Source organism: Populus alba, chromosome 8 (assembly GCF_005239225.2).
Source record: "Populus alba chromosome 8, ASM523922v2, whole genome shotgun sequence".
In the NCBI taxonomy this organism is placed as follows: Eukaryota; Viridiplantae; Streptophyta; class Magnoliopsida; order Malpighiales; family Salicaceae; genus Populus; species Populus alba.
In genome coordinates, this window is record NC_133291.1 from 7,966,939 (window position 1) to 7,994,493 (window position 27,555).

General features: G+C 33.2%; 3 protein-coding genes across 5 annotated transcripts; 2 read left to right on the forward strand and 1 right to left on the reverse strand.

The window, feature by feature from the left end:
* Positions 1-455: 455 nt before the first annotated feature.
* LOC118039932 (uncharacterized) lies at positions 456-1,203 on the reverse strand. The gene has a single exon (XM_035046763.2). It carries the CDS (start codon positions 1,060-1,062, stop codon positions 718-720), a length of 345 nt encoding a protein of 114 aa, XP_034902654.1. The 5' UTR covers positions 1,063-1,203; the 3' UTR covers positions 456-717.
* A 5,306-nt stretch (positions 1,204-6,509) lies between these two features.
* LOC118039931 (alpha-xylosidase 1-like) lies at positions 6,510-11,737 on the forward strand. Its single transcript, XM_035046762.2, is given in 4 exon segments — positions 6,510-6,560; positions 6,562-6,758; positions 6,854-7,536; positions 9,610-11,737. Coding segments are annotated over 4 exon segments (2,796 nt in total). The 5' UTR covers positions 6,510-6,524; the 3' UTR covers positions 11,490-11,737.
* Positions 11,738-23,106: 11,369 nt separating this feature from the next.
* Positions 23,107-25,496, forward strand: LOC118039930 (ethylene-responsive transcription factor ERF119). Of its 3 annotated transcripts, none has more exons than XM_035046761.2 (3): positions 23,107-23,258; positions 23,583-23,819; positions 23,929-25,496. In XM_035046761.2, exon 3 carries the CDS (start codon positions 24,204-24,206, stop codon positions 25,143-25,145), a length of 942 nt encoding a protein of 313 aa, XP_034902652.1. In that variant the 5' UTR covers positions 23,107-23,258; positions 23,583-23,819; positions 23,929-24,203; the 3' UTR covers positions 25,146-25,496. The 3 variants fall into 3 exon arrangements, with proteins under 3 accessions (XP_034902652.1, XP_073267280.1, XP_073267279.1); XM_073411179.1 differs by having other exon boundaries at positions 23,117-23,258; positions 23,680-23,819; XM_073411178.1 differs by lacking the exon at positions 23,107-23,258 and having other exon boundaries at positions 23,279-23,819.
* The last annotated feature ends 2,059 nt before the right edge of the window (positions 25,497-27,555 follow it).

The following is a 27,555-nucleotide window of genomic DNA, read 5'->3' on the forward strand; positions in this document are numbered from 1 at the left end:
TTTAAAAATATAAAACATGCATATACCTCAGCTAATACCATATAATTTAAAAATATAACAACAACCATAGCATCCACATGCTCGAACCTGACTATCATCTTATCTGTTATCTCTTTATTCTTGCATCAGATGCACTGTCTAGAGCTTTCGATGATAAATTGAGTATATATCGGGCACAAAATAAAGCGAACATGTCCAGACATTACACGTGTTATATGCAGATGACACTCTCCACTTCGGAAGGGCTAAAATGTGAGGGGAGCAGAGAAGTAGATGGAGATTACGCTCAAGCTTAACAAGTCAAGCATGGACCTCACCTCCTTCACTCCTATGGGTGCAGTGGGGCAAAACTAGTCTGGCCTCTATATCGCCTTAGCTTTCCCTCCCTCGTGTACTGATAGGCTTCGTTGGATTCTCAGCAATAAGTGTCCAACAAACGGACAAAGAAATTAAAATACAGCAAAAGAACAGGTTAACATTGACAATAATCATACTGTGCTATCCTCTTCAAAACACACACACAAACTTTGTTAATTGGATAATCGCCCATTAAACAATAACACAGGCGACAAATCAGTAACATGTATCAGATAATTATGCATTTTTTTAAACATTGGATGCAACAAAAGAAAAGGAAATCATTAGAACTAGAATAATATATATCATCACTGAGAATAAAAGTAGAGCAGCTAAAAACCGAACCCAAAGAAGACCCATCTAAGCCGGATCTTCCTCTGGTTCGGGATCCGCATTCAAATCGAAGCCCACGTCCTCCTCTACACCCTCCTCCTCTTTCTTGATGTCGCTAACTTTCATGCCGCTACCTTCAACTTCCAACCCACTCTCCAGCGATCTTACCTCCGCTAGCTTACGGCGATCTTCATTTGCCTCTTTAAAGTACTTGACTGCCACGTGTATCCTCTCGAGGATCGCAAAGAACTCATCAACCTCCGCATTCGTGGCTTCTGCAGTTTGCCCTCCGTTATCCTCTTGTGCCTTCTTTTCTGCTTCTGGGACTTTGTCATTTAACTCTACCTGTTTTCGCTTCTTCGCCTCCGACATCTTTCGCGGCCACTCTGTGATCTGCCCGGAGATTATCTTTTACCGACTCTTCTATCTACACAGAGCGAATATGTTTGCTTGCAAGAGCAGATCCTTAGCTTTCTACGTGGCAATTGTTACTTTGAGCTATTGTAATCGAAAATTGGGAGATATTTTTTTTGGGTGTGATGAAGTGACATCATCAAAATGACGTAATTTTATGTCGGATTTTTCTTACGATACAGTGGATCATGAATTTTAAGATTCGAGTCAAAGTCTCAAAGATGGTTAAAGTATAGAATAAAGGCCGGCGTCTTCTTAGTGCATTGGGCTGCTTTTTGAAAAATTTTAAATTTTTATTTTTTTAAAAAATTAAATATGTTTATATTTTTTGGATCGTTTTGATGTTAATATTAAAAATAATTTTTAAAAAATAAAAAAATATTATTGGCATGCTTTTTGGCATGAAAAGCTATTTGAAAAGTAACCGCTACCACACTTCTAAACACCCTTCTTAGATTTGAGCAGTAAAAAATTAATTTTAATATTATAATATTTAAATATTTAAAAATACTAAAAATATTAATTTAAAATATTTTTTTTTTCAGAAACTCTTTTAAAATATAAAATTAACATGCTCAACTGATGGATTGCGGTTGTTAGTTAGAGGGTGTTTGAGAGTGTGGTAGCGATTGCTTTTCAAATAGCTTTTCGTGCCGAAAAGCATGCCAATAATGTTTTTTCATTTTTTAAAAATCATTTTTAATATCAGCACATCAAAACGATCCAGAAAGTACAAATCGAACTCAATTTTAGTAAAAAAAATTGAATTTTTTGCAAAAAAGCTGTTTGGACCGCAATGCCAAACAGCCTTTTAACATGTTTACCGACTAATAATACTTTACTAGTTACTTTTTTAGATTTATTTTAAAAAAATAAACATGAATAAAAAAAGTTAAAACAGATAATTTAAAAAATAATAAGATTATTTTTTATTTATAATTTTTCCCTCTTAATTATATTTATTTTCAAAATATATATTTACTCAAAAAATAACTAATCTATACCGCAACTCCAAATTGCTTGTGCAAGCAAAATGCTTTCCAGGCCCAAAGGAAAAGCAGGGCAACTTTAAAAGCCATGAAAATCAATCGTGCAAGCTAATTGTCTATTGTCCAGTTTCTTAAACTCTTTGCTAGCCAATGACTTGAAAAAACTTTAAAGAAAATGCAGGGCAGCTTTCCAAGCCTTAAAAAAAAAACAGAGCAACGATCACAAACCGTGAAAACACAAATCCACAGTTAATTATCTTTTAATCCACATTGCTGTATAGTAGAAATTCCATATATTTTAGAGTTTCTGGTAATACATATGCAGGTATAAGCTGACCTACGAGTCATGGAAACTTTGCAATATGCTGGATGAGGCTGTTGCGAAAAGGAAGTCATTGAGGTGATGAGTTCATCAACTTCATACATTATCTTGTTAAGATGCCGATACAGATTGATGCTCAACCAATCGAATCTATAATTCCTGCCTCTTTGCGTGCCCTAATAGAGCATTATGGAACTGATAAAGTGATGCCTGTATAAAATGTTGGGTATTTCCCGCTCACCACGATCCTTGTGATCATCCAACTAGGAGAAGAAAAGTACCAGAATTGAAAAGAAAACAAAAAAAAGGGATGAAAGCATATAATTATGCATGTGTGGGGTGTTACAAAAAGAGAAAAAGGTTTTTTCTTTGATTGATGTTATGATTTTTTCTATGTATAACATATTGAGGTTTTTTCTAGTATTGATTCTCGGATATTATAGTCACAGAGAATGATAATATTCAAGGTGGTGATCTCACAACAATATTGAATTTCGATGAAATAGGAAGATTAGGCGGCCCACGAAGTCCGAATCAACTTGCCCATGACAGGGCATTTTCAGGTATTGATACTCCTGGGCCTCCAATACAAGCAGTAAGGCCCAAGTTACGTTTGATGTTTTCAACTTTGATGAAGTTACCTTGCAATTTAACTACACTGCATAGATATTTCTGTTCTTTAAAAGAGCAAGACCCAAAGTTTATGAATCTGGTGTCAGTTTTCGACCAGGGTGTAAGAAAATCGAGGAAGACTAATGTCTCCGAATCATTCATCATGGCTGTAAGGAAATCGAGGATGACTAATGTCTCGGAATCATTCATCGTGGCTGGATTAGTCATTCGTTTGGACGATTAACCCATTACTATAAAAATAATCAATACTTCCTTGAAACTCAAGGATGGGAGCATCAAACTAGAGTTTAATATGCCAAGCGGGAATCAAGCTTGATTATGCGAGGTGTTCCTGAAACTGGATGGTTTGCACGTGTAGACAAAAAAATACGAGAAATCATCTTTGGATTATAACATTCATCGTGCATTGTAATCAGGAATATGTATGTCTTTGTATGAACAATCGCACAGTGCAGTTTAATATGAGCACAAGCATACGTACTGTATAAACAATTAAATACGTTCTCGAAGCCAGATTTCAGCTTTCTCCTCCTTTTAAAACGATGGCATCAAAATATTTCAAATCTTTTGCATTAATTACACTGTCATTTTGCTTTAATCGCACATGGCATACGCAAACACAATGGATCTATCAGGTACTCAACAGGTTAGAAATCGTGGAAACCCTACAGGCCATATGGGCTTTGCTTGGTCGAACGAGCCGGTGGGCTTTGCGTCTTTTTTCTTTTTGTTTACAGAATCTTTTATTCCACGAAAAAAAGTAGTGGTAGAATTACTGAAGCTATCTTGAATTTATTGTTTTCTGGATCTTAATGCGTAGACTGTACTTGCATAAGATCTTCATGAATATATGATATCTTTTGTTGTTGATGTATATTCGTGTCAGTTTGGGCAGGTATTTTTCTCTCGGGTATTTTTAATGGTACTGGGTTGCAGGATGCTTCTTTATGAAAATGAGTGATTCAAAAGCAAGAATCTAGAGCGAGTTTGAGGTATTTGTATGGCTTTTTGTCTCGGAACTGTAATTCATGTACACCGATCCTTTGAAATGAAAGGCATTTTTTGCTGTGGTAAATATAGGTAAGTAAAGAGTGATGGGGGAGAAAGTGACGATATTTATGAACGGTCACGAGGCTGTATAATATGATCAGACACACGCGGTCAGGTTGTGCCGTTGTCGATCTTCCTAGGTCCTGGCATCTTCCAGCTTCTTAAATTTGTCTGCTTCTCATTGTCTAATCATTTCTCTTATTTTCTTTTACTTCCCTTTTTTTTTTATTTAAGAGGATAGAATAATAATTGGTTATGGATGTAAACTGGGTTCTCAAAAAAAAAAAAAAGACTTGAACTGAATTTTATTTACTTACAAATTTAACAAGAGGAAGATTTTTTTAACAAAAAAATAATTATATCATGAATTGAAAACTAGTCGTATTTAAGCTGGATTTAATATAAATTTCATCAACTTTATTTGGTTAATTTGTTTATTTATATAAACGCTATATCATTAATAACATGATGATTACCTATAAACCTCCGCACTAAATGTTTCTACTTTTGGTACTTGAAGAACCCCTTTTTTTTAATTTTTCATTCACTAGTAAATAAAATCAATCGAATTTCTAAAAATAATAAAATATAAATTTATAAACAATAATAAGAAAAAAAGCAACATATATATTAAGAATAGCGACATAAAGTTAGGAAATGCGCACATCAACTGAAAATAAGCATTCTGTTGGGTATCTTGCAGCTGGCTCCTTATTCCCGTCACCTTGCAAGGAGAACTGTGCCACATCACTTGTCGCTGACAATAATTTTACACGCATTTCAGCTCTGTATACATAAAAAAGGTGCTGGTAATGCATAAGAACTAATTACCATATGTGCCCTGCGAATTCCCGCCGAGCAAGATGCATGATTCACACTCATAGGTATGTCAGTGCCCCTAGCCAGTTCCTTCAGCAAATGCTGGGGTATAATTGCCAAAGGCCAAAAGTTCAGCTGCTCTGGCAAAATAACCAATTAGATAAGGCATTGTAGTTGCATATTAATAAACATGAATAAATCTGAATTACAAAATAGCATTGTCATAATAGTGGAGACGAAAAGAAATAACTGCTATTATAATATAAGAGCAAGTACTTTAAACTTCATCTTTTTGTTCAGTGTTTCATATTTTTATTTTTATTTTTCTATAAATATAAATGATTGATTCCAGTGAAGAATTTCTCCAAAGGGAGGGGGCTTGATTGAACATAATATGGCATGTGAGTTAAGTTTGGATTTTTTTTCGCGTCATTCATTACTTAGATCATTGTTATTAAACCCAGATTAAAGTGTATTTATTTGGGAATTAAGTTATAAATAGCACGAATTGATCCTGGTTAACTCAAAAGATGCTTTGAAACAACACATATAAATATAAGTTATATAAAAAATGTAAAGTGTAATATAATCACCCTTGTACTAAAACATTATGAAAGAATTCATATAGATATAGGTTATAAAAAATAAGTGTGAATTGTAGTATATTTATCTCACATAAAAAATTTAATGAACAATTTATATGGATGTAATGATTAGAAATTAAAAAAACAATTCTTGTAAATATAATCAGTTAAAAAAATATATACAAGGCTAGATATTTATAATTTAATTTTATATCTTTAAGAATTTATTAAAAAAAAAAAACCAATTCTCCCTTGACATCGAAGTTTATTTACGGGTCATGCGATTTGATTGTGAGCATAAATTTTTGTGATTTAAAGTCTATTTCGAAGTGAACCTATTATGTGGAACAAGTTATTAATAGTATATTTAGAAATATAATTATTTTTTAAAGTATTTTTTATTTAAAAATATATTAATATAATATTTTTTATTTTTTAAAAATTAATTTTAATATTAACATATCAAAATAATATGAAAATATAAAAAAATACTAGAAAAAATAAAAAAAAATTAATTTTTTTTAAAAATATTTTTAAAACATAAAATATAAATAGGAATGATGCGACTTGCTGGTCATTTACTGCAGGCGTTGGCATTCAATCCTCTATACCCGCTACCTGGATATACATATAACATCAGCATTTTCAAAGCCCTTCAAAACCGTCCATCCATGGATATGAATAATGATATGCACATTTAAGCAGAGGATGTCAAAAAACTGCCTTTTTCTACCACGAGATATTCTTTCATATTCGGAGAGATATTCTATTAGACGAAGCTAATTACCAAAAGAGACAAAAAATTATGGAGGAAAAAATGTGGCATTCAACAATGGGGCCACTGGCCATCATCATCACATGGCACTGATGGCCCTCATGCCCCAATCACTGCCTCACATGTACGTGCTGATTACTCTTCACTCTCCTTTCATGGGACTCTAAACACTAAACAACCCCTCAACCACGTCCTTAAAAAGAGCCTCTTCCTCGCTAGTCACACCACAACTAGCTAGTTTAGCTACAATGTCTTCCTCTACTGGTTCTCTTTTTTTCTCTGTCCTTCTTTAGTTTGCTTCTTGTTTTGCTCCCATCTTTCTATCAAGTAAACTCGTCTTCTACACCCACCAAAATTGGCAAAGGCCACCGTCTCATTTCCATCGAAGAGACCCCTGACGGAGGCATTGTAGGCATCCTCCAAGTCAAGCAAAAGAACAAAATCTACGGTCCTGATATCCCCCTCTTGCAGCTCTATGTCAAGTAAGCTCCTTTACCGTCGTTTTCATGTTAATTTGTCACGTCCAGGATTCCCAGAGCTCCTTACTCTAAAGACTAACATTATTAAACTTGCGCAGGCATGAAACACAGGATCGTTTAAGGGTCCATATTACTGATGCAGAGAAGCAGAGATGGGAAGTGCCATACAATCTGTTACCAAGAGAGAAAGCACAAGCATTGAAGCAAACAATAGGGAGATCAAGAAAGAACCCAATAACTGTTCAGGAATACTCAGGCTCTGAGCTGATTTTTAGCTACATAGTAGACCCTTTTAGTTTTGCAGTGAAGAGAAAATCAAATGGGCAGACCCTTTTCAATTCAAGCTCTGACGGTTCAGAGTCATTTGGTGAAATGGTGTTTAAAGATCAGTACTTGGAGATATCAACACAGTTGCCTAAAGATGCTTCATTGTACGGTCTTGGAGAGAACACACAGCCGCATGGTATTAAGCTGTACCCTGGAGATCCATACACCTTGTATACAACTGATATCTCCGCCATTAATCTCAATGCTGATCTGTATGGGTCCCATCCGGTGTACATGGATCTTAGGAAGGTGAAGGGCCAAGCTTATGCTCATGCTGTTCTGTTGTTGAACAGCAATGGCATGGATGTATTCTACAGAGGAACTTCTTTGACATACAAGATTATTGGGGGTGTTTTTGACTTCTACTTCTTTTCTGGACCCACTCCTCTTGCTGTTGTTGATCAGTACACCGCTTTAATTGGAAGACCAGCTCCAATGCCTTACTGGGCTTTTGGTATGATCCTATTCTCCACTCCTGTTCTCTTTGTTTCAATGCATCATCTCCTTGTCTGCTTGTTTCCTTTCTTAGTTTTATTGATATGATAAGGTAGAGGTTCATAGTTAAAAGGGAAAATAAGGCCTCTAATGTTGACTGACTCGTGTGCTACTGATAGTAGGGTGTATGGATTGGTCTATACATGTGCTGGTTGTGTGTCTCTGTGTTTATGGTCCAGTGATTGTTTTTATCCATTTTGTCTTCTTTTTGTGACTTTATAATGGAATTTACCTTTCCGGTAGCTTGTGTTCACCGTGGAAAGTCTAGAATACCAACATCCACGCGGCGTCGATGGACACTTGCGGATGTCGGTATCATTGAGTTGTTTATCATTCGTGATGCCACTAATTTAGACGACATCATGCATATCTTGTTTGGAAATCTTATAGTGAGCATGTTGTGTGTAAACATAGCTACGATTTGCCAATCTCTTTGATGATTGAGATATTTATTGTGAGATCTGTGATGAATGATTCTGACATCCTTAGGTTCCTAAAAAGTATAATTTCATATTTTTTTAAGTTAAAAATCACTTTGAAACACACGTGTAATCCATAAGACCAAACAGCATCAAGCACGTGAAGAAAGGTTGATTGACGGTATGATTTGTCGATGTGCTGCGTAACATACGGATGGATGCTCGTGTTATTGCTTTCCTTTTCTTTTCTTTTCTTTTTTAATTTAGGTGGGTGGTGTTGGCCCAATAGCTGTTTTACTCTATGGCGACTCTAAATGCTTTCACCTCCCAAATTTATTTCGTAATTCTCTAGAAACGACTTTTTTAGTCTAAATGATCTTTCTTTCTTTTCTTGATCAGTAATTAAAACGATCTTTTCGCTCTTGGTCCACGTTACTTATAAAGACAGGGTCATACCACACGGGTCTTGATTCTATATCTCACCGTTGAGATTTTCTGCTTTCTAGCATAACTTTGCAAGCCAAAAATCTTGACACCACTGGACCCCAAAACGCCCTACTACTATTCAATCCTTGCGCGTCATGCGGTCCTCCAAAAGCTTATCTTCTCCACATGAAGTGGAAAATCTTGATTCAGACTACAATCGTTATCACATTGCTGTGATAATTATATCGATGTGTCCCACATGAAGCTGATACCTTGACCAGCATTCCCGCAGCATCCATATGATGGACCTGTAGTTTGCACCCACCGATGCCATGTTCTGCTAGGGTGAGACACTGAGGCTGTCCTTTGGTGGTGGGGAATGTGGATTGTTCTCTTGTTTTTCCCTTCGCTGTTGAGACTTGACAGATCGAAACCTAAGAAAGGCATGGGATTTCCAGTTAGCTATGTTATCACAGGAGAATCTAAAATTACCACCATTGTAAAATTTTTCATGTTATTCCGTGACTTGTTAACCTGCACTCCTGCTTAACTGCCTAGGCCATTTTCCACCTTAAAATGACTCTCGAGAAGAGGATGGACATTTGGTGAAAAGAATTATTGATATGCCAATGGAGTAGTTAATTGTTTTTAGAACAAGGTTAGGCTGTAGTTTTATGGTGATGGCTCCACGACTAAGGCTTGCCAGTATAGGGAGCCAATCAGCCAAATCTCACTTCTTAGGTTAAATGTGTGAAACCAATTTATCAACTGGACACATTTGTTATGTTTAAGCTGCTGAATTTGCTTCATGTTGTCGCATACTGTAGTTAAAGACAGACAGAAAAATTCTTGAATCACTGGTACATTAATGGAAAATGGTATATGATGATTGAAAAGCTTTTGGTTGTCAGTTTATCTTCATCTCTTGAACGATAGTAGTGTTGTGACTAGGATAGGTAACTATATCTTGAAGCTATTTCTCCGTCAACGTAAACACACCATTCGTTCAAGCATAGATCTTAGTACTTCCTGATTTATTGATCATGCTTTTCTAGCTATTGAAGCTTCAAATTCAATTTAGATTTCTTTTTGGTTGTTTAATACGGCTGCCTTCATGTATCGAAAAAATCACAATGTAAACACTGGGAAAATTCATTCTGCTAAACATGTGATTCTGATGCCAACAGGTTTCCACCAATGCAGATGGGGTTACCATAACCTGTCTGTGGTTGAAGATGTTGTCGAGAACTACAAAAAGGCTCGGATCCCACTTGATGTCATTTGGAATGATGACGATCACATGGATGGCCACAAGGACTTCACCCTCAACCTTGTCAACTATCCTCGTCCAAAACTTTTGGCTTTCCTAGAGAAAATACACAGCATTGGCATGAAGTATATTGTTATTATTGATCCTGGAATTGGTGTTAATTCTAGTTACGGCGTGTACCAAAGAGGCATTGCCAATGATGTATTTATCAAGTATGAGGGTGAGCCCTACCTAGCTCAAGTTTGGCCAGGAGCTGTCAACTTTCCTGACTTTCTCAATCCAAAAACAGTAGACTGGTGGGGTGATGAAGTTCGTCGATTCCATGAACTTGTCCCTGTTGATGGTCTTTGGATTGACATGAATGAAGCTTCAAATTTTTGTTCTGGACTGTGCAAAATCCCAAAGGGCAAGCAGTGTCCAAGTGGAACTGGACCTGGTTGGGTCTGCTGCTTGGATTGCAAAAACATAACAAAGACAAGATGGGATGATCCACCTTACAAGATAAATGCTTCAGGATTGCAGGTTCCAATAGGGTACAAAACCATAGCAACCAGTGCTGTTCACTACAATGGTGTTTTGGAGTATGATGCTCATAGCCTCTATGGATTCTCTCAGGCCATTGCTACTCACAAGGCCCTTCAAGGTCTTGAAGGCAAGAGGCCATTTATATTATCACGCTCCACATATGTTGGATCAGGCAAGTATGCTGCTCACTGGACCGGTGATAATAAAGGCACTTGGGAGGATTTGAAATATTCCATTTCTACTATGATAAATTTTGGTATTTTTGGGGTACCAATGGTTGGTTCAGATATATGTGGGTTTTATCCTGCACCCACTGAAGAGCTCTGCAACAGGTGGATCGAGGTGGGGGCTTTCTATCCCTTCTCAAGGGATCATGCGAACTTCTATTCCCCAAGGCAGGAGCTTTATCAATGGGATTCAGTAGCTGAGTCTGCTAGAACTGCACTTGGTATGAGGTACAAGATTCTTCCATATCTCTACACGCTGAACTATGAGGCTCATACCACAGGAGCCCCAATTGCCAGACCACTTTTCTTCTCGTTCCCAGATTACACTGAGTGTTACGGGTTGAGCACCCAGTTCTTGCTCGGAAGTAGCCTCATGATATCTCCGGTGCTTGAGCAAGGGAAATCACAGGTTAAAGCACTCTTTCCTCCTGGTAGTTGGTACAGCTTATTCGATATGACACAGGCCATTACATCGGAAGGAGGGCAGTATGTAACTCTTGATGCACCCTTGCATGTTGTTAATGTGCATTTGCATCAGAACACAATCCTACCCATGCAGCAGGGTGGAATGATCTCTAAGGAAGCCAGAATGACACCTTTTGCTCTTGTAGTGACCTTCCCTGCAGGGGCTAGTGATGGAAAAGCTGCAGGTAAACTTTTCCTCGATGACGATGAGCTCCCAGAAATGAAACTGGCAAGCGGATCGGCAACATATGTCGATTTCTATGCAACTGCAAGTCAAGGAACTGTGAAATTGTGGTCAGAAGTTCAGGAAAGCAAGTTTGCTTTAGATAAGGGTTGGAAAATCAGTAAGGTGACAGTGTTGGGATTGGGTAGAAGCGGGGCACCATCAGCACTGGAGTTGGACGGGAAGCCAGTGACCGCTGCTTCAAACATCGAGTTGACCACATTGGAGCAGAAATATCTTGAGGACCTCCAAGATGGCAGTGAAAAGAAGAGTATTGTGATGGTAGAAGTTAATGGCTTGGAAATTCCTGTTGGCAAAAACTTTGCCATGTCCTGGAAAATGGGGATCAGCGGTTGAGCTTTGACAAGGCTCGTTACTTCTATTTCAGATTATGTACTGAGATTGTTGATGCATTTTACGTTTGTTGTCAGGGTTCTTACGGAGAAGAGATGAGCTAAAATATGTTCATCCTTTTCTATCCAAAGCAATTAAAGAGAGTCTTTAGATTTCACTGCTTTCTTAATAAGCGCATTCTCATTGATATTGTAGTTTACAATGCAGCTATGCAATGTCAAGTTCCTGAAGTAATTCTATAACATTATGAAGTAGTATTCTAGTGCTATCATGGTCAATTGGTCATGCCTTCCTTTTGAAATACAGAAATAGGCGTGGGGGCAGATTCTGTGGATAGAATTTCAGCCACTCAAAACTCTATATAGCCGTATATTTCCGTTTGCACAACAAGAGTATCTTGGGTATGCACAGAGGGGTAAAATGGAAATCTTCCTCGGATTCGGGGCATGAGCCCATGACCGGGATTAGAAAAATTATACCGAGTTTTAACGTTTGCAGCAGGTCTGCAATGTGAGGCCTCTGAAGATTAACCTGTGAGTTTGTGACTTCTAACTTCCATCCTCTAAGGGTTAAATTTATTAGAAAACGGTGCTGCCACTATCTTGGTGGCGGGGGAATGCTCGCCGCGCTTCGAGCTCTGTAAGCATAGATTAGCCCAACCGTGTGAAATTCCAGATTATTATGCACTCGAAAAATTTAAGAAAATAAATCGTTGGTAAAAAGTCAAAATTCCCCATTTTAATTTTCAATATTCCTTTATTATTTTAATGGAGGAATAATAAATGGAGGCTGGTATGGAAATTAAGAGAGTGGAGGATGCATTGCCATCCATTATCATCTCTTAATGTTTTTTTAACACTCTTAATACTTCATCCTCGAATCTTACTTCCTTAAAATTTATGTTCCTGATTTCAACGAAACACAACTCTAATCTTAACAAGAATCAAATCCAAAGTCCTATCCCCCCCCCCCCCTTGCTCCTCGGAAAAACACACCGGCCTCGCCATAACTCTCTCTGGCAACCCAAATGGCAAGACGACGTGATTACATCTCGTCTAGGTGTACCCATCTTTTTATTGAAAATGTAACTATGAAATAAATATTGATAGTATCACCTGGAAGCCATATAAAATATTGATAGACATCACTATCTCCATGGCAAAATGATACCATAAAAAATAAGACGAGAATTGTGATTTATTGTATTAAAAAAAAAGTTAGACAAAACCATTTATGATAATGGTAGATAAGGGATGCCTAATGTAGGGCTTTTTCTATGCATAACTCAAACCATCGAGTTTAGCACCGTCGTGAATCAATTGAAAAATGAGTCATGCGCACAGACAGGCATCTTGACAGAAGAGTTCGGCTATCGAAGGAATGTTAGCTTGTTCCAACAAATAAGAGACATCTATTACAATCCAGTCAAAGAACACTGAAACCTTATTCTAAGAAATAAATGACAAAAAAGAGGAAATCATAGAAAATATCATTACGTTCAAAGTTTTCTTTGCCAGCAAGAGATCAAGAGAGGGAGAGGGAAAGAGTTTTTGAACGAATCGGGTATTAATTCTAAAAAAAACCAAATAAAAAATATGCAACATTTATTTCATTGTATGTATAAGATACATATAAAAATTAAAAAATCAATGGAGTGGCTATTAAAAAAAATAAAAAAAGCTATTGAGTTTAGTAGTGAATCTAGGTGCCTGTGACTTGCAACTAGCCTCAGGTTTATATTCCTTGTAATTAAAAAAACATATAGACCACGCATCATCTAAAAATATGATGCATTGTCCATTTTTCTTCGTGATCTATGAAAATCTTTATTGTTATATCACCAGCTAAATTATTAAAAAACCTCATTTTCTTGTTTTTTTTTTTAATATAAAAATCACATATAAAAAATCTTCTAAACCTTCTAGGCTCAAAAAACATTTATAAACAAACAATCAATAACAAATTTAATTTTAATTTTAATTTTAAACTTTTAGATGTAAGAATTCAAATCAACATTTCTTTCCATTCCAGAAATAAAAAGATTTAGCTTTCCTATCTATGAATTAATCACTACTACCCTAACACCTCTCCTCTCTTCAGATGGCGAAAGTTGTGAGTTAAGACAATCCAAAGCCTTCCCGTCCTTTAGGAGAAGGGGTCATAATCTCTTAAATTTTAGGTGGTAAAATTAGTCTTCAGCATGGTGGGTAATATGTTTGACTTTCTCCCCTGCTTTAATTATAACAACTATTTACTTGTCCAGAAAAAAAAAAGAGTGAGAAAAACATGTATAGAGATTTTGGTTATGATTATTTTTTAAATAATTTTTTGTGTTGAAATATATTAAAATAATATATTTTTTTATTTTTTAAAAATTATTTTTGATATTAATACATCAAAATAATTTAAAAACACTAAAAATATATTAATTTACAATAAAAAAAATTAAATTTTTTTAAAAATACTTTTATAACACAAAAAAAATAAAAATACAGAAGATTGATGCAAAGCTACAATGTTGTGATGCTCAAAGAAATACGATAAAAGAAAAAAACTACTAGTAAAATTGTGAGAAATAAAATCTTATCCCAGTTCTCACCTATATAAATAACATTATTTTTGTTTATCTTAGTAAAAATCGACGCCAGAATCCAAAACTAAGAAATCAGATTCATTTGGGAAAGAGTATCTTCCATATAACACATCAAGTAATAACAAAGAAGATAAACCATCAAGCGAGCTAAGAAGAGAATGGGTTCCTCTGACTTGTGAGTTGTAAATGGTAAAAGGTAGCACCGTACACAGGTTGCCTTCCCGGCATGAATGGCGGAATGCAAACCTCCCTTGACCCTTGTGCTTGAGATTCGGAAAAAAATTGTCGTAGAAATGCTTTCCAAAACATGAGACTTCAAAAGCTACAACGGTCTCTGATGTCCTGTTATAGCGATAAGACAGGGTGGTTGTGTAATAAAGATGTCGATGGCGACTTAATCAAAGGTGAAACAGTAGAATGTCTAGCACGATTTCTTTTATCGGAACACAAGGATCTGCTTTATCCAAGAACTAAAGTTCATGTCTAGATTCGTGGACATACGATGCACCGCATGCTATTTTTTATATTGGTAAAAAAAATTATATATAAAAAATACAAGTGTTTTAAAAAGTAAAATTAAGAAAATATAACTCAGGGCATAGCTCGGTAGATAAATAAATGAAGAACTTGAAAAACCATAAATAAAAAATTTCAAGATAATCTGAGGTATTTTAAAAAATCATAAAAATCACATAGAAGGTGTATGAGAAAAAAAAAGTCTAATCATCAATAATATAAATTTTAATTTTACAAAAAAAATCATATACAGGGCAAATACAAAAATAGAATTTAATTTCAAATTATATTAATGATGAATGATAAAATTTTAAAAAAAATAAGCTTTTATATATAAAAAATATATATATAAATAAACCAAGCAAGCATGGACAACCCTCTTAAATGCAACCCATTAAATCTTAGATTCATGTTGAATAAAAAAACTCAATTCCCAACTGATTTCATATTGATTAGCTAGAGCATATCCGACGATGAACATATATAAAAAGACACCATAAAACCTTGTTCATTTTTTAAATTAATAAAAAAATCATACATAAATAAAATAAATAAAAATAATAGAGTCTGAGTCTCTAATTTAACGCAAAACTTAAAGAAATGAAAATAAAAGAAAAGGAAAACATGTGCAAACCTTTCAAATCTAAGTTAATTTTTTAAAAATCAAAACCCATGAAATCATAAATTTGGGCATGGTTAAAAAGTTCAATTCCTAGTCAATTTAATGTCAAGTGATAAGATTAAAAAAATATTAATTTAAAAAATTTGCCAAATAAAAAAAATAGTAATAAAAAAGAATGATAATGAAATTTGACAAGAAAAAAAAAAAAAAACTTAGAGTCGGTGAAATTTTAAAAATAAAAATTTATCTTATATAGAACAATAGAAATTAAGATGATGAGAACAAAATCCAAAAGATTGAAAATTAATGGGTGATGAAATTGAAAAAAAAATAATTTATAAATTATTTTAAAAATAATATTTAAAACATTAAAGGATGGAACTAGAACGAAAATATCAATTTAAATAATTAGCCAAAACTCAACAAAACAACAAATAAAAAAACTCAAGATAACCAAGATTATTTTTAGAACCAGTAAAAAATCCATATAAAACAACAAAATAAAAAGAACAAGAACCTAGTTTCCAGTTAAATAGATGTTAAAGGATACAAAAATAGCATAACCAGTGGAAATTAAAAACAAACAAACCCAATGTGAACCTCTTAAACTTAATATAATCTCTAAAACCTATAATTGATGAAATCCTACACCCGTGTTCAACTAAAAAGCTTGATTTTCAACCAATTAATTTAATATTGAATGGTAAAATCATAAAACAAGAATATCAATTTTAAAAAAATTAGAGTAAAAAAATAATAATTAAAAAAATAAGAATCAAACTTGATAATAAAAGAAACTCAGGGAATGAAATTAAAAAAAAAAATTTAAATAATTATAGATATAGCAAACAACAATCCAAAAATAAAGCTGAATTTTAAAATAAATAAAAATTAAAATTAATTTTTTTTTAATTTTATAGACTATTTTAAAAAAAAATAGTAATTAAGAGTTAGGGACCACGAGTGTTAAGTTAAAAAATGAAAGGACTCGCACAACTATCAAGGAGAATAAAGAAAAGAAAGATAAAAACGAGTGCTTGTTGGCTACAAACCGGATGCTCGTGTTCAACTTTACATAAAAAATAAAAAAAAAACTATGAAAGATAGTTTAGTTAATTTTGAATCCATAAATAATTAAGTAATCTGACTTTGATAGAAAAAATAAGAAAAAGACATGAAAACCCCGGCCTTAAGCCATCTCCTTTTTGTTCATGGTGTATTTGAGTAATTTGATTTTGAAAAAAAAAATAAAAACTAATTCTACCCCTAAACATTTTGAAAATGGAAATGAATTACGGTAAAAAAAGATCAATGTGATCCTAAATCATAGCTTAGAGTTTGTTTGTTTGGTTTTTTTTTTTTAATTTTTTATCCAGGGAGATAATTGTCAAGAGACAACTCCATCGAGTAGTATTTATTAGTCTGCACTATGCCATGGATCAAATAAAAATATTTTGCTAACATAAAAAAATATTAGGCGTTGCTAATGTTTTATACAATGAAAAAATAAAATAAATTACGTAAAGATTAATTTGATGTGACACCAACTTAGCGAGTCCATAAACAAGCTAGAAGACCAGTAAAAACGTAGTTCTACTCGAAATAAACACCTAATATGAAATTTTTATATAAATATCAAAACAACAATATATTAGATCGATTCGGTTCAACTTCGGGTTAAGCCTGACAATTTACATGCTAGGTCACAAGACTATGATGACTTTATGTAAAACATATAAAGACAAATCATGAATCATACTTTTTAATAAAGTCAATGTCAAATAATGAAATTAAAAAAATAAATGATAAAAAAAACTTGGTCAACGCTAGTAACCTATTAACATCCACTTCCTGGATCAAGATAACTCAATGTAAAACAAATTAAAATAAGTTATAAAACTCAATTTCTAATTAATTTAGTGTTGCAATATGAAATTAAAAAAAATATCGATAAAAAAAAACACAAAAAACTAACTCAAGTTAATCTGACAAAGTTGTGAACTTGGTCACAAGATAAAAATAACATCATAGAGAGCAAATTAAATCATGAAGCCTAATTTCCCAATCAATTTAATGTTTTTATGACGAAACCGGGAGAGAAAAATCAATTAAATCGAATTAAGTTGTCAAACTTTTAGTACAAGTTATGAAACTAAGATAATTTCATAAAAAACAAAAAAAAATTATGAAAGTTTAATTTAAAACAAACTTAATGCTTGGGGATGATACTGGAATTAAAAAAAAAAAACATAGATCGTAAAAAAAAGCCAAATACAAAAATAAAACTATTATAATGAATAATGTTTTGTGATGGGGTGCATTAAGTGACTTTTCGAGACTGTAGCAGATGTTTTTTAAAATATATTTTTTTGAAAACATATTAAATTATTTTTTAAAAAAAATAATTTTGATAATTAACACATTAAAATAATAAAAATATTAAAAATTAATAATTTAAAGCTTAAATAAAATTCAATAATTTTTCAAAACATGTCTCGATAGAAACAGGACTTTAAAACCCCTTAATTTTTTTTTTTAACAATGTGATTTACATGACTTTAAAACTTTGCATGCCTATAAATGGAAACAAAGCAAACAATACGCTGTCATTTTTCGATATTTTTTCTCCGAGTATAGCATCTGTAAGATTCCAACAAAGAGGATAAAAAAAAAAGGTTTGAACTTTTCATAAGATTTTCACGGGATTTCAATGTTTTTCACTTGGGTTTTTGTATAGGAATATCTCAGCCAGTGTGAACTTGAAAAGACTATTGCAGTGTTCGCACAAAAAGATTCTTTACACACAAATATTATTTAAATATAAAAAAATATACTGTATTTCATATTTGATATCGTGAATGATATCTCAGCCAGTCTCCGGATCCCATACACGGTGAAAAACACTCCCGGATCCCTTTTTTTTTCTTTTTTATCTCGGAACTTATTTTTAAAGTTTTAGTAGAAGTCTTAAAATCTTGAGAATTTTCAGCGCTGTCTATGGCATTTGATAATTGGAGTTCCAGTTTTGTAGAATGCAAGGCACCTCCACTAACTGACTGGGAAATCTGAACCCATGATTTTCTACCTGGAAAGCATTAAAAAAAAACACGAGGGAGATGATATATTTGGAAAAAAAAGAGAAGAAGTTTACATAATTTCCTGTCCACATATCTGTGCTGTCGGCTTATTACAGCGATGGGAAGGACTCAGTTACACATCATAACTTCCATTTTTTACACATCAGCACACAAACAGATAAAGTAAGGCAAAAAACAGAAAAGTTACTCCTAGATACAACTCATTTCTATGTGGCCCCTCACCATCACCATTAATGGCCTAACAGCTGGCTCACACTTGTCCAAGGTGACACGTGTCGATCTCTCCTTCAGGGTAAGACCGAGAAAATGGTCGTTTTGGCGGGAAAATGAAGTCAATGGGCTCCACGCCGGCGCCTATGGCGGGAAACGGAAGCTACCTTTCATGGTCCACACATCCCATCCTCTCTTGCGTGACACTCTCGTCTTCCTCTCCACACACAGGCCAATTTAATGCTCGGATCATACATATGATGTGCCAATAAATCCTTATCCATGCATGGGTTCATATGCATGTCATGTCATATTGGGTCATGCCTTGCATGCTAATTTAGGTATCGTGCTTGATATTACGTTGGGGATACTTTTTAAAAGGTTTTTTATTTAAAAATATATAAAAGTAATTTATTAATTTTTTTTTTTATATTAATATATTAAATCATAGAGAACATTTAAAAAAATTAATGATTATTTTAAAATAAACATAATTTTTTATCCATACTTGTTAAGATGATAGATTTCAACTTGAAATTCTTTAAAATTTTGGCAATTTAAAATTATAAATAGATTTATCAGTGTTTTTTTAGATGTTTAGAATAAAACATGAGTTAAAATCAAAGTTTTTTGACCAATAAACTCTCAATCTAATTTTTCGGCAACCTTTCAGTCGCCCAAAACTAGACAGCTGCCGACTCGTACTTTCTGAACCATAACACGAAAAGTCGCAAACCCATACATTTTAACCAGATTTTCCACCTCTTGCACGCCCACCGAGAGGACTTGTTTTTTAGTCGAGCAAGATTTTTCAGTGACTGGTGTTGCGGTGTCACTACTTAGAATACTGGCTGGTCGGGGAGTGGGACAAGGTCCGAGTACTGTTTTATTCAGCTGATGGAGTACGGGCCGTTTGATTTGACCATTGCTATTCCCCATGTGGACATTAACACGTTCGCGATGCGTGCTCCTCTGAAAATTATGTCTCTTTTAATTAATTATTAATTAATAAAATTTAAAAAATATCAGTTGTTTCCAATGCTACGTACAAGAATATTATTTTTTTCAATCCGACGACCCTGCAAAGAAATTAGAATATTTTTTTTTTTTTTATAAGTATTTGGTTTGATGATAAAAATTTAAAATTAAAGGATTTGTTTTCTTGTAATTTTAATTTTGAGTTCTTTTAATTGATAATATAATATAGTTATGGAAGGTTTATATCATTGTTAATTTTAAAAACCTGTAAAATTAATTAAAAATATATGAAAACTGATTCAGATATTCATGTTAATAAAAAATATATATATTATTCTTTTCTTTTCCTTGCTTTGACTCTTTCAATATATTTTAAAATTGGGATTAATACTTAATTGTTCATAAATAAAAATATTAGCTTGCTTTATATTTTATATGACCGAGACGTATACTGGCTTCCTTCAAAGATTCTGGTATGTATGAAGTCCATGTAGAGTCACTTTAAATCGGTTAGTAGTGATTATTGAATAAATTTTATAATCGGAAGGTAAATAGACGCGCGGAGTAACTGATTGACTTTATGAGCCTCTGGTTTTTATATTTTAAAAATACTTTTAAAAAAATATTTATTTTTATTTAAAATTAATATATATTCGATATTTTTATATCATCATCTTTTAATATAAAAAATAAAATAGAATTATTTTAATATATTTTTAAATAAAAATTATTGTAAAAAGTAAACCCAGCAATTGACGGTGGAAATTAAAGAGATTTTCTCTCTTTTTATTCAATGAAGAGATGTTTTGTTCCGTGCAAGTCAATCACTAATTAATTAATTAATTAACAAGCACCAAAAGTAGTCACTAAAAACACTTTAGCACAGTACACATCACTACCCACACATAAACAGTTTAATTATGCTTTCCGCAAACAGGTGAAAAAAGTAAAATAAAATTAGCCATGTTACTGCAATAATTAATTACTACGAAAACAGAAAAAAATGAATAAAATACAGAGGACACCTAGACCAACGGACAACAACGTATGGAATAAATCACATATATAATGTTGCCAGTAAAAATTGTTCTTCTATGCCCCGTTTGTTCTTTGGCTTCCAGGTTTTTTCATTTTAAAAAAAAAATTATTAATGGAAGTCCTCTCTCACTCAAATAAACAAATCATCGTCCAACTATCGGAATAAAAATATCACAATAAGAAATTGCACAAAAAGTAACACTTAACTTATTTCATGCGTTATTAAAGAATGTTTCTCCCATATCATTTAAATTTAATAGTATTGTTTTGTACGAGATTTTGGTAGAGTAGTTACAGATTTTTACTTACTTTTTAAAGTATTTTTTATTTAAAAATATATTAAATAATATTTTTTATTTTTTAAATATTAATACATCCAAGTAATATAAAAATACTAACAAAAATTAGTTTAAAATAATTTTTTTTTAAAAAACTATCTTGAAATACAAATACGAACTCAATTTATAAAGTTGCAGGTCTATTCGAGGAAGCTCGTGCATCAAGGGAGTGGATTTTGTTTTACATAAAGTGCTCCGAAGAATTGATTGATAAAATGTGATATACTGTATTTGTATTTAAAAAGTATAGTTATGGTTGTTTTTAAAAAATTTTTTTATTTAGAAAAGTATATTATTAATATTTTTTTATTTTTAAAAAATTATTTTAAAATAGCATATTAAAATAATTTTAAAATACCAAAAATATATTAATTAAAAAAATTAATTTTTTAAAAAAATATTTTTAAAATACAATGTCAGACACGCTAACATGAACTCGACAGGGAGATCATTCATACAACAACTTCTTCTAGTAAAATTAATTACAGCTCCAGGGACTCCAATTAAAGTCAGCAATTGGCACTCGATGGGCCCACTTAATGGCCACATTTATTTATTTTTACTTGAGGTTTTTGTAAAATTCGTGTAAAGTTCTCTCCACGCATCAATCTTTCACTTTCTTGCACCTCTGTGAAAAACATTGAAAAAGAATATTTGAAAAAAAAAAGTAAAAATAAATGAAATTAATAATTCTCATGCACTAAAAGGTTATCACATTTCGTTTTTTTATACTCTCTCTCTCTCTCTCTCTGTGAAGTTTTTATTTAAAAAATTTACATATTTTTAAACATGGAAAAAGATTTATGTATTTTTAAAAAAAAAATCTTGAAGTTATTCTTGTCGTACGTAAATGTTTTGCTTTTATGTATTTTTATGGTTTCATCTATAAAATAGAGAATTTTTTTCACCGGACAAAGTAGAGAAAATTCCTAGGTAAAAACAACAATTTAAAATCAACCAGTGAGTTCTTTAGGAAAAGAAATAAAAGAAATCCAAAGAAACCTTTCCATTTTTTTCGTATCCCTAATAAAGTGACAGCCCATGTAAGTGTTGAAACTTGAAAGCATAGTTTTTATACTCATGGTCGGTTTGATCTGAAGATCTGAATTTTGAGTTTTGATCGAGTTATCAATATTATTTAAAAAAAAATTAAAATAACATCATTTTAGTAAAAAAAATATAAGTTAATGAAGTTTCAACTAGGTTTTTGACAGGGTATTGTCTGATCAATGAGTTAATCTATCAGACCAGATATGTCACACCAGGTTCTCGGATCCTTGGATAATTTATCAGGTCAAAAAACCATGCTTGAAAGCCTAAATACATACAATTTTTTTTTTTTTGATAAAAATAGATACTAATTTAGAATAAAATCACCATTGCAGAAGGTGAAAATAATTATGGAAAACAAAGTCCACATCAAACATAATTGCACCCCAACAACTTTTTATTTATTTATTTTTAGAAACACATTAATGGACAGTGCAAAAAGGGAAAGAAGTATTCCCTCCCACTTTTAAAGATTTGGCCAATAAAGTCTCGACGCCAATACATTATCCTACAAATCCTCCCCCGAGACTGCCTCTCGATTATTAATTAATATAGAAATGTACAAAGGAATCCAGTCGAATGAATAAAGTATTCCTATTAAAAACCAATACTCCTAAGAAAGACTTCAAGGCGGTACCGTTTAGGACCGGGAGCAAGACTTTTTAAGGCATCAACTGAAGTTATTTACAGCTATAACCCCCATACATTTCGATTAAATGTGTGCATGGCACTATAAGATATTTTTATATAAATAATTTTTTAACTAAAGATATATTAAGATAATACTGTATTTTTAACATTAACATATAAAGATTATATCTAAAAACACTCACTTAACTATCCGTCGAATACGCTTTCGCGGCGCTTCGTTCCCCAAAAAGCGGCCATTAACTAGTCACGCACATCCACATACGAACTCTGATAGCGCGTATACTCAACATTCCATGTAAAACGCATTGATGTTAACCCCACCTACCGTTTCCAAACCAATAATCACCTCAGCATCCTACACGTGTTGACTCAAAACTCATGTGAAAACAAAATTTTAACTGGCACGGCATGATAGACATGACATTGTAAGTAGATGATGGTCATGCATGATAGATATCATGCCAGGTCAGTATTTATCGGCTACAACTTACTTTTCTTGGTAGTATTAATTAATTCTTAACAGTAACTTAAATTTCTCTCTTTTTATAAATACGTTTGCACCGTCTCTCATTTTTGACCGCATGGAGAAAAGTGAAATTGTGAATGGCCTAGAATAGAGAACAGGGCAGAGAGATAGAGACCAGTAGTGGAAGAGAAGACAGAGACACAGTCACCAAGGTAGTACTATCACTTGTTAGATTTTTATTTTTTTACTCAAGTTTTTATGGAGATTTGCGTTATGGAGTTAAGGTCTGGTTAAGGTCTTTATGATAGTATCTTTCAAAAAAAACCTGAAACCTTAAATATTTTTTTTAAAAGTATTTCAACAGATGATGTTTTGTCATGTTATGGAGGGAGCATTGTATCCATAGATTTGTAATCCTTTTTAATCTTTTATTTGTATTACCCTCGTGGGCTTGTTTATCACTCGGTGCTTATTCTCCTACTATAAATCTGTAGCCATATCTCATATATTTGTTCCTTCATTTTGGCTAAACTAAGGGAGCGGGGAAGAACCCTAGAGAGAGGTTTCTCTGTTTTGAGGAGTGGATTTATGTCGGCTGAGTTTGATTTGGCTTTGGTTGGGGTGCAATTGCAGCTCTGGATTTTATCTTTGATTGCAAAAACTTCCGTTGTTGCTTCTTGCTGTAGTTTACTCTGCTATATGCTTCTCGGCTGTTTACAACAGAGGTTGAATCTGGTGTACTCGGCAATTTCGATGCCTTTGAGACCAATAAGGTATGCTTTTTTTCCTTTTTTTATTAACCTGTGACATGTATTTTTGGGATCTTTGGATGTTTTTGGCCAGTTTCTGAAATGGGTTTGTTGGGTTTTCTCGTTTTTGCAGGACCTGTTCTTTTGGAGCTTTCTTCTATCTTTTCCTGTTCTTGAGAGGGGCTCTCACTTGATAATCAAATAAACTTCCTCTGCTTTAGTTTCTTTTGATCTGTTCCTTTATCATTCACAAAGTTCTGTGTATCTCACTTTGAAGGGTTTTGAAGAGTGTCTCCATCGTCTATAATTCCAGAACCAAAAAGGCAACCCTTTCTTCCCGTAAAATCCTGCCAAAAATACAACGATTCAAATCCAGTCTTGTCCCAGGAGTCTAAAATAGAGTCCAAAATGAGAAAAATCCGTGTCATCTGTAACGATCCATATGCCACCGAAACTGATTCGAGCGATGATGAATCTGATAGAAGATCCTTAAAAAAACGTTTCGTGCGAGAAATCAATCTTCCTCTTGCTGTTTCTCCCCAGCCAAAAGCCCTTGAGCCTGAGAGCTCCTGTCAAGACAGTAATAATAGCGCTAAACCCCCCAGTAAGAGGAGAAGGGTTTTGCCCAAAACCCCAACATCAACAACCGAAGAAAAGAAACTAGCACCGAAGAAACCTGTTGGTGTCAGGCAAAGGAAATGGGGTAAATGGGCAGCTGAGATTAGGAATCCAGTGACCAAAGTGAGGACATGGTTGGGTACTTTCAATACTCTCGAAGAAGCTGCTCAAGCCTACGAGGCGAAGAAGCAGGAGTATGAGGCTCTTGCTTTGGCTATGGCTGCCTCTGAGAAAAGCCAAATCATGTCATCATCTGCTGGTGACCTACAATCTCATTCTCACTGTAGCAGCAAAAATCAAGGCAGTTCTGCTTCCGATGAAACTGATGATAGCGTAGTTTCACATACTTCCCCAGCTTCTGTTCTTGAACTTGAACTTGACACTACTGTGGTGTCAAATGTCACCGGTGGTGATTGTGGTCTTTTGATTAAAGATGAAGATATTTGTGCCTCTGTTGCGGATCTTGATATACCTGATCTGGCTTTTATGACCGATCCTTTGGCTTCTTGTCCGTTTGATCATGATCTTAACCTTGGACAGGAGGTCGGGAATCTTATTGATGAGTTTGGTCGATTCTATGATGATTACTGTGGCATTGTTGATCTTGATATCTGCGGGCTAAATGGTGAAGAACCAAGCGATCTTCCTGATTATGATTTCGAGTTTGGCAACGAGGAGTTTTCTTATTTGGATGATCATCAACAGAAACCCCTCAACATTGCATGCCTATAAGTTTTGCAGCTAGGATTTTAGTAATAGTAAAATTATCATTATCATTATGATTTATCAGTTTATTTGAGTTATATTACAGCGACTAGAGATCTCAGGAGGACTACTAACATAGGCCCTTGAGAATGTTTTTGCAAGTGAGTTCTGTTTTTATGTTTTGTTGAGAGATAGGGAGGAGTGAACACATTTTACTGAGCAAGTGTTCTTTGGGTTTTCCTGTGCTAATAGAGCCGTCCAAGGAATGCTCCAGTTTCTTGAATTGTTTTCAATGTTACTGGGTTTTTTGAGTTTTGCCCATTCCTCACATCTTGTCTATGTTATAGCAATGAAATCGAACTTTTGAGATTTTCAGCTTGTCTTCAGTTTGTTTATTTTTGGTGCGTTTCTTGCCATATTTAGTTGAGCTGTGTCTTAATTTTATTGACGATGGGCACATCTCAGTTTCTTTGTGGTCATGAAAGCCTGTGAATCCTTCTCAGGTCTTTTTGCATGCGGGATTGGAAAATTATAGTATCCTCATGTTTTTATACTCTACAGGTGATGTTCTAAAAAGATGTGCTTATTCAACTAACAACTTTGGGTGTTTGTTTGGATTTTTTTTTTAAAAAAAATTAATATATAAAAATGATTTCAAAATATATAAAAAAAATAAAATTTTTAAAAACCTTGAAAACAAACAAGCTCTTCGACCCGCTTCGACTAGATTAGGTAGGATGTGCTTTTTCTAACAGGCTGCCCCAGAAGAAGTGGGCCAAAAATTTAATTTTGCTTCGATGATTTTTTTGCTTTACTGAGCAATGTATATCTCCAAGGAGAGATGTTGTCTCAAGAATCCCTTTTAAGCCAGCTGTATACCAATAGCTTTGTGCCCATCTCCTCCTTGTCCTTCCACGTACTATTTTTTAATAAATTAAACTTGTTACAGTGTTTGCCTGTATTTGGTGACATCATCTTCACTGTGCATACGTGGACAATCTCGCATGCTAAATAAGTGATCAAAGAGTTTAAACAAGTATTCCATTGTGATTGTTTTTTTAAAATTTTTTATTTAAAAATATATTAAAATAATATAAATATATAAAAAAATTTTAATTTAAAATAATAATAAAAAATTAAATATTTTAAATATATTTTTAAAACATAAAAATAAGTAGTGCTCCGAGAGGCTGACTTCTGGTGAGCCTCCGAAAACACTTCAATAATCGACACCAGGGAGGAGGGTGTGGCCTTTACGTATTCTATTTATTTAATCCACTGAGAATAATGGAGTAAAGGAGGGGTGGAAGATTTTCATACTAAAATATTAATTGAGACGTGGAAATTTATGTGTGCTGTGTTGAATTGTGTTGATACTAATACCGCGGACCATTGGGTTATGTAGAAGGAAACATTCTGAATACCAAGATATGTTGAATTGGTTAATTTATGTGTGTTTATGCAGTGTAGTTGAAGTCAATTTTTTTTTAAAAAACTTTCTTCTTAGATTTCTTCTAGATCCAATAGAACAAAAGAAAGGATGAAACGCACCATCAGGTGTCATCGCAATGTAACTGGACGGAAAAATAGCTGTTTCAGCATTAAAAACTAGTCGTGTAGCCGCAGTTTTTTTTATGGTTTAAAATAATATTTAAGAAGCCTAAACAGCTAAACAAGTTTTTAAGAAGAAAAAAAATTGAATTTAATCAAATAGATTAATTTTATTTTAATTGGATGATAAAAAAAATAAAAACCTAGAAAAAAATATTTTTTTAATGTAAAAATAAATAAATGATACAGTATCGTTCTCAAGCCCGATAAATACCAAGTTAATCCGAGTTATCATAATAAATCTATAACTTCTGGCAATAAAAGGTAGGTCATCCTAGAATTGACAAGAATCCAAGTTATAAAAACATGATAACCCAATATATAAAAAAATATAAAAAAACCACAAAGTTGAAAAGAACATAAGTGTGTGTGTAAAATAATGTTAATTCACGTTAACTTTTTAAACTTATAATATAAGACATTAGACTAGAAACACCTTATCTGAAAAATTTATGAAATCCAACCAATTAAATATTGAATGATTAGCTTGGAAAAAGAATATTAATCACACAAAAGGATAAAAATAATAATTAAAAAAATAAAGTTCAAAATTGAAATAAAAAAACTGATTGAAGGGTGAAGTTGAGAAAAAAAATCAATTTAATAAAAAGGTTATTTTGGTTATTTTACTGCATAATTAAAAAAAATTATTTGTTTTTGGTTAATTTAGTAATGACTAATATATATTATAAAAATATTTTAATACCCTTAATAATTAGTGTAATTTTTTTTAATATTAAGAGCAAAACCGCAAAAATACTATTATAATGATCACTGTTTTAACTCTGTGAAATTCCCTTTCCAATTAGCTTATGTTAATATTATC